This window comes from Plasmodium cynomolgi, chromosome 9, assembly GCF_000321355.1.
Source record: "Plasmodium cynomolgi strain B DNA, chromosome 9, whole genome shotgun sequence".
In the NCBI taxonomy this organism is placed as follows: Eukaryota; Apicomplexa; class Aconoidasida; order Haemosporida; family Plasmodiidae; genus Plasmodium; species Plasmodium cynomolgi.
In genome coordinates this window covers 1,522,819-1,531,490 of record NC_020402.1, presented here as the reverse complement: position 1 = coordinate 1,531,490, position 8,672 = coordinate 1,522,819, and the positions used below count along the sequence as shown (strand labels likewise).

Sequence of the window (8,672 nt, the reverse complement as noted above, 5' to 3'; positions counted from 1 at the left end):
TGTGAGATGATACCACTTATGTGCTGTTTCGTTTACGCAGTAATATGCGCTAACGCGTGTAGGTCCGTTGCCTACCACGGCGCAGGCGCGCGCGCATGCACATATGCGAGTATGCACGTATGGGCGTAGGCACATGTGCGTAGCCCCATTTCTGCACGGCAACAAGAGAGCGTCATGACTTCCCTGCACACACATGCGCAGAGGCACATTTGCATAATAATCCATTTGTATAGATAAATATAACTTATTCACATTGTGAGAAAAATATTGGCATGCCAGTAGCATGGCATTAGAAAGAAAAATGAAAAAAAAAAAGGGAAAGAGCTGTAGCTTCAAAAAAAATAAATAACAGTAATATTAATAGTAACAGTAATAGTAATAAGGGTATAACACACATATATAACAAGCGCTCGCACGCACGGGCGGGCGCGCAAAGGGGCACACGTGGGACTCAAGGTTCCCAGCACATACATGCCAGTGTGTGTACTAACGTGTGGGAAATAAAAATGTAGACGTCGTGGCGCACATTCTTAAAATGGGAAGAGGCATTTTTCATGCATATGAAAAGGACCTCCCCTCGCACTGGCACTTTCATTTTCACTCTTCGCTTTTTTTTTTTTTTTTGTATTTCTTCTCTTCCCTTCGTCCTTCAAACAATATACACACTACCTATTGTTTAAACTGAAGGGTGGTAATACAAGGAGGGAAAAACTTCGCACAGCATTGGGGCATGCACATGTTCCTGAGTGCACATTTAAATAGCGTAATAAATTAGGGTGCTTTTGCTATTTTTACATGTGAAGCAACTGAACAAATGGGGAGTGCATTCGCTACGCGGTGTGGCCATCGCGGGTGCCGCAGTGAGCTGTAAACAGCGGGTGGGTGACACACACTTAACGCATGTATATGGGGGTATGTGTGCCCATTCATCCTAGTCACCCAAACCATTTTGTTACATATCCAACGCAGGGTTGTATAGCCTGTACAAACAGCACGACACCTCCCGGAAGCTACTCAATATCGTCTATATTTAAAAACTTCTTCTCTGTGTGTATTTTATAAATGGGGTTGTACTGAACGATCAGGCACGTCATGTTATCGCATCCAATTCCATCGTTCTCTTTGTAATTGTTGGACAAGCACTCATCACACAACTCTTCACAAATCTGGGAGAGTTTATTAAATTTTTCGAATTTTTTCCTTACGATAACTGGTGCGGAATCGAATTTCGTGTCGTCTTCATCATACCTATCCATTTCTAATCCATCATGGGTTCTCATTCGACTGACGTTTTCTTCATCTTCATCATCTTCCTCGTCCTCCTCCTCATCGTCTTCTTCTTCTTCATCGTCGTCGTTTTCCCCATGAGCATCTTCAGAAGGGCCTCCTTCTTCCTTTGTGCTTTTTTTCTCACTACCATTTTCAACATCCTCATCGTTGCTATTCGTGCCCTTGACAGCGTTTTTGTTGTGTTTCTTCTTACCTATCGGTAAGCCCACTACCCCTGTTCCTTCTGCATTTTTCTTCTCCTTGCTTACTTCATTTTGTTCTAACTCTTTCGATTTGTCCTTTTCATCATTGCCTAGACTGTTAACAATATTTTCATTAGTCGTAATAGTCGTTGTGGCATTTTCATTCGTGTTGTCTGTGCTGTCAATTACAGTTTCATCACTTGTTGGTTCTTCAAACTTTTCAAGTCTCGTCTTTACAAACCCGACCACGTCTTGTCCATCTTTACAATCCCAAATACCATCACAAGCAAGAAATAAAAATTCATCTTCCGGAGTTAAAGTAACACAAGTAACTTCCGGAAAGGCAGAAATTTTCTGATCCTTCTGAGGTAAAAATGGATCCCTTTTATAGTGCAAATCACCAATAGCTCTTGTCAAATTTAAATTTCCATCTACTCTTCCATTAGAAATATATCCCCCTGCCTTCTTAATTCGGGCTTCTTCTTCCTGCAAATGTGGCTTATGGTCTGTGGACATACCTAACGAGTTCCCATTAAAACAAACGATGGCTCTCGAATCTCCTGCATTCGCCACTATAAGGTATCCCTTAAGGATAACTGCTACTAGTGCTGTCGATCCGCAACTATAAGCTATGTTATCTTCATAATCATTTGAGTAGTAATTTTCAAATAGGCGTAACTCATCGGACGAATATAACCCATTGCAATCGTCTGTCTCGTTACTGCCATCGTTGTTACTACTTATGTTGTTATCGATTACATTTGTCACAGCCTCGTCGTAGGAAAATCCCTCATCGCTGCTACTACTTCCTTTTTCATATAACCTCAGTGCGCTTTCGTCAAACCCAGGTAAGTTCCCGTTTGCACCATTATTTTTCGCTTCTTTGGCCGCTGCCTCCTCCATGCACTTTAGGTTGTCATACGTCAGTTCGGCTTTGATCACCGGTTCGCATGTGCTACCACTACTGCCATCGTTGAGATCATCCTCCTTGTTGCTCTCCTTTTCGTTTCCCGAGTACTCGTTATTCATGCCCTTCTTCAACCTCTTCGCATTCGTTTCCGCGTTTTCGCCGTTGTCGGCATACCCATCAGTGTGTTCCTTACCATCCTCGTCTTTCACCTTGCCTTTATTTTCACTTCCACTCACACTTGATATAGCCTTATTAGTGTCCATCTCACACTTACCCTTTCCCAATTTTTCTTCCTTATTTTTCTCCTCTGCATCTGTTTTTTCTTCCGTACTTCCACTGTTTTTCTCCTCATCGTCTTCCGTTTTTTCGCCCTTTTCGCCCTTTTCTACTTCCCCCTTGATTGCACCTTTTTCTTCTCCATCGTTGGCAGTTAAACCTTCTGAAATTTCGTCGTCTTTCTTCAAAGTTTTATTGTTCCCATCTTGTGTGTTTCCACCGTCTTTGCAGATCTCCTTCTTCACGGCATCCTTATTCGTTCCCTCCTCCATTGCAGTCTCCTTTTCCCCAGCTTCATCACCATCTTTGTCTTCATCGTTGTCCTTCTCCTCCTCCTTAACTATACTATCCGTGCTGCCCAGCAAGTCAGGCGATTTGTTATTTTCATCATCGGCTAGCGTGGTGGATGATTCTGCATTTCCTTCTTCTACTGGATTTCCGTCCTTATTATAAACAACCTGCAAGCACCTCTTCCCATCTTTCTCTACAGCTTTGATGCTGATATTTTTCGATATTATGTCATTCAAAATGGAATACAAATAATTTTCCCTTGTGTCAGATTCTTCTTCATTTTCTTGTGTTGGTACGCTATATTTTTTTAATTTTTCTTGATTCTCCGTGAGCAGCATTTCTTCATCTAATTTCAGAAATGTTTTTTCAAGGGTTAATTTTATTAGTTTTAATTTATAATTTTTGGACTTGTTGAGATTCTTCTTGGTTAACTCCTCACTAGCTTCTTTTATGCATCTTAAAAAAATCCTTCGGAAATTATACGAAATCCATTTTGACACATTTGGTCCTCCATGTCCATCGAAAACGCCATAAATGGATACATCCTCCTCTATTTCGTTCAGTTTCAGATTGTTATAGCAAATGTGACTATCTTCCATGTTCTTCCTCCATCCCTGCATGCACGACAGTCCATATCTGCTTGGGTCTAGCTCTAAGTTTCCTCCGTCCAGGGACTCCTTATTCGTTTTAGGTGCAGACAAGTATGCTCCCATCTGTTGTAAGGTAGTAGAGCGGTCGATATGGGAGGTATGAACAGTAAAAAAAAAAAAGGATTATCACCACTGCGTTAGAAGCGATACGGACGTGATGGTCTTTCTCGTATGCGCACGTACAATCATATAAGTGTGCCTGCCAAAGTGCGCTCAGCTAAATTATAAACCACACGAACTGCAACTTGGATTATTACGGAAATTTTCACTTATTATTTTTTATCGCTCGAATAAACGTACATAAGTTGCACTTATATAGTACATACGTTTATTACTTCTGTTTTGCAAATTTTTCCCCTTACACATGTATGCACTTTCTTATGATACACTTTGGTTGCGCAGTTATGGTGTCATTTCTTTTTTTTTGGGGGGGGGTTTGTTCGCGGGCAATTACCTAATTGTTTCCTTGCGTGTAGCAGTTTTTTCTTTTTTTTTTCTTAATTTTTCACACACGTGCTTGGCGTAAAATGGTACATTTACGTGCGCGCTTCGCTGTGTGCTGTGACAGGTGGTAATATCTTATATCTTCACTAACCGTCGCTCTCCCGCTCAGTTCTTACATAATACTCCTCTCATCACTCTTTCCCGGCATTACGATCGCACTTTAGCTGTTCACATAAAACACATATGGTACGCACGGATGCGAATGCATCTATTGTAATGCTTACACAAGTTATTTCGTATTTTTTTTTTCCCCTTTACCTTTATAACCTTCCCTTACAGCTACAAAAACATCCAGGTGACCATTTATCTCTTTCCTTGCAAAGCTGCTAAACCGTATATAATCCCCACTATGGAATATGAGAGCAATGCTTAATGTTTGAAAAACAAAAAATTGTTTCCTCTCTTTTTGTACAAATATTATACTTATGAGAAAGGATAAAAAAAAAAAAAAAAAAATTCATTAAAGATAGAGTTTCAATTGTAAAAATTACAAAATGGCATAAAAAAAAAATATATATATCAGAAATACACATAAAGTAAACTGTAATTCCGCATGTATATACATCCACATTGAGCACATAAAACAGGTATTGTTATATTATAATATGCATATAAAACCGCGAGTGGTACATATGGCACGTTTGTACGCACGTATGCTTATTACGTAAACATATGGGTTTGGTTCAATAACACGAGCAGCATATGTCATAAATGCAATATTTCCATCACATATATCCATGTATACACGTGAAAATGTACATGCTGGCGTAAAAACACGTGCACGATTTTTTAAAAAAATGAAACCACCGAATATAACATGTTAAGCTGTTTGTATATTGGAACAGAATTTACATTTCGTAACACATTAAATTATTTGATTTGAAATTACACTTTGGGTTTTTCGCGAAACTTTTTCAGAAGGCTATTTGGGGCTTTGCACAGCTGGGTTTGAAAAAAAGAAATTGTGCCAACTGGGAGGGCAGTGCCAACTGGGAGGGCCGTGCCAACTGGAAGGGCTGTGCCAACTGGGCGAACTGCGTCAACTGGGAAAACTGCACAAAACTGAGAGGAAGTAATTTTTCCCCTTGGCGATACCTTGCAATGAAACTCACCGATCGTTATGCTGCGCACATGTACATAGGAATTTCTCGTAACATTTTGTATAGCAGAGAATGCTACGTGTACAAGCACACTTAAACGTACACTCAAAAGTATACATGTACACTAAATGCGTACGCACAGTTATGGCATTTTAAATATTGTTGGAGGGATTTGAACAATTTCGTTATCTACCATGTATGTCAGAAAATGCAAAAAAAAAAAAAAAAAAAATTCTGCTTATAACGCTTCCTCGAAAAACAGTGCTTAATGGAGTAATGGCTCGTATGCTACCTCTGCCTCATTTCGCGCTCGCAAATGTTGTGTCATACATTTTGATGTAGGTAAATACATTACATGCATATGAAATGAACAAACGTGTAAGTTTTCTTCGAAATTACGTCAGCTGCAAAGTTGGCATCAGCGTTGACGTTAGCACATAGTATAAACATGAACATACGCGTGAACGTAAGTGTATAAAATGTATTTACTTACCCTGCGAAATGCTTTAAATACATACACGTCAAGCAAAATGGGATGAAATAATTACAGTAATATTATCTTCAAACCAAGCAGCATTATTTTCAATCAAGCACTTTTTTTTTTTTTTTTTTTTTTTTTGATTGTAATTACAAGCACACATGAGTATTAGTAGCATGTGCTTACACGTATGCATACTGCGTAAAATGCGCAAAGATCTTTTTTCCACCACTGGCTGTAACACCTGCACATAAAAAGGGAAAAAACGTGGTGACAAAAATTTTGCAAAATATTTCCTTGAGCAGTTTGGCAAATATTTTCAGGTGTTCCCGTTTGAGTCGAGTACATATACTGCCTAAAATTAGGACATTCATTTAGCTTTAGTTATTTTCCAAATAAGTCTAAAAATGTGTACAACTCCGGCAGATGTCAGTTTTGCGTAGCCACTTATGGTGCCCATTAACACATTGGCAAATTCGCAGCTGTAAGAGCAATCGGCGCATGTGCATATAGATATATATATGTATATGCACGAGTGAACACTGTGCGCTCCGCGCTTATGCCTTAAGGGCACGGTCACATCGTTTGATGGCAACGTAGGTGGAAACGCTTCGTTTTATTTCCCTTAAAGGAGAAGTCGGTAACACACACCGGGAGCGAAAAATCGCTTCGCCCCAAAAGGCAAAACCAATATTCATGACGAAAACAAAGCTTTGGAAATGAACTCCATTTTTAAGTGCGTTCCCTTAGTATGTGTGCTTTTCAAATTAGGACAATCAAAAGGGTCCCAATGATCCAATTTCAAACAGGAGATGCAAAGATAAACAGAGGTCAACGTAATGTATAAATTTACGTCAAATTTAAATGCGTGTTTTTTTTTTTTTTTATAACTTTCCTTTGTACGAAACCACCATCTTTTACTTTACCATTTCGCATATGCAAAAGGAGGTAGTTAGCTCACTAAATTTTTCTTTAAACCGAATGAAAGAGTGAAAAACCACGTTGCGCGAAAAGACCTCGTCCCAGCCTCTTAATCACACAAAATTAAAGAATTATAAACGAGCCACTCTGCATATCGCTTCTCACACATGTAAGCATCTCCAAAGGTTGGCAGACAACAGAATTTACACAAAATGAAATGGTCATAAAATTTGTTCACGTTATTACACCGCTTTGTTCTTCCATTTTGATTATGCGAAAAAATAATGTTGCAATTTGTTCGCCCCGTACAAGCGTGGTACGATAAAGCAAGTGAGCATATTGTGAAGCGAACTTGAGTATACAATTTTTTTTTTTTTCTACCAACATGGGGAGGACGTGGCCGAGCAACCAACACCATGTGTATATTTACCTTTCTCCTTATTTTTATCCCATGCAAGAAAAAAAAAATACGCCCTCATTACAGCCACGGGACTGGCGGAAACGGTGGAATGAGGCATTAAAATGTGGCTAAAAGTTTGTGCCAGCAATTCGTTTACATACTTCTGTAGGTATAATGATGCACACATTTGGTCCACAGCTGTATTTAAGTACTGGGAGATGTTGCCTCTCCATTTTTGCCTCACGCTTAAGAATGTGCTCGATTCAAAAGTATCATGTGCACAATGGATGGTCGTACGTTTTGGTAAGTTCCGCTCCGGCCTCCCACAGTTACATTTGTTGTGAAGACAGTGTGCTTTCGTTGTGGGAGCTCCTAATTTGGTCGAACCCCCCCTAATCTGCCCACATTCCTGTTTATGTCAAATGGCCAAATGGTGCGAATTTGAGTTTCACAAATTAAAGGCCTCACTTGTTCCATATGATCCTCAATTTTAAGCACAACGTGGTGCATAACCAAGCACAGCTATTTCTCCATTCCCTCGTTTTTCTCTCCGTACAGCTCTCACTTTTTAGAAAAATGAAATAGGGCGATGTGCCTCTGTTGCACAAATTTTCGTCAATCTTCAGTTTACATTTTCTCATAGCATACGTATTGGCAAACACATGAGCCTGTGTACACACGTTGGAATAGTTCCCCCCTCTATTGCTATGTCAAATTTGCAAAGAGTTCCCCCCCCTTTTACGTATACACATTTTCAGTGCACACAAATGTTACGCAATATGGCACTTGTGTTCCAATTTTCGGTCTATTTTTACCCATACCGTTTAAGGCGTTGAATAATGCTCATCATGCGGCTAAATGGAGTAGGGTTAACACAATGAACTGGAGTAAATTTCCGGAAAAAAGGGCAAAAGGGTTCCTCCAAAAAGGTGATTCAATATATTGCTCCAATAAAGAGCTTCCCCCAATTGCTCCAATAAAGAGATTCCCCCAATTGCTCCAATAAAGAGCTTCCCCCAATTGCTACAATAAAGAGCTTCCCCCAATTGCTCCAATAAAGAGCTTCCCAATAATGCTTCAAAAATTCCCCAAAGAAGGAAGAACGAGTGCCGAAAGGATGCTAAAAACATAAGTAAAGTGTCAAAATAAAAAACGCTAAAAATGTACACACCCGTATGCCTGCTTCAGTCGCGAATAATTTCATAGCAAAAATATTTTTAATCATTTCGAGAATATCATTTGTTTACACTCAAACACTTCACACATTTGTTTACGTTTTTAGAGCATTTTCCCCTTTTCCGTTTTTGTTTATTTTTTATTTATTTTTTTTTATTATGTCATTCCAGGCATGTCCACATTATACACTATTTTTATGAGCACATGTGTAAAGAGCATTTTGGTAATTTCCCCCTTATCTTCTAATTAATGTTCCTCTTATTAAATTTTTTTTGAGTTTTTTTTTTGCTTAGCAAGGATATGTACACATGTCGCGAACTTGGGAAAATTTTTGTGTAAATTTGTGTAAATTTGTGCAAATTTCTGTGCATTTCTGTAAATTTGTGTACATTTCTGCCCATTTGTGTACATTTCTGCGCATTTGTGTAACCCGCGCTTGACACCCGTACACACTTCTCATATGCTCAGATTTATTCGCACTTGCAGCAAGGGAG

The 8,672-nt window shown here is 39.2% G+C and overlaps 1 protein-coding gene across 1 annotated transcript; it reads right to left on the bottom strand.

Moving 5' to 3' along the window:
• Positions 1-1,014: 1,014 nt before the first annotated feature.
• On the bottom strand, positions 1,015-3,662 carry PCYB_094440 (protein phosphatase 2C; the record flags this gene model as incomplete). Its single annotated transcript, XM_004222559.1, has 1 exon — positions 1,015-3,662. A coding segment is annotated over one exon (2,648 nt), but the record flags the coding sequence as incomplete, so codon positions are not given.
• Positions 3,663-8,672: the final 5,010 nt, after the last annotated feature.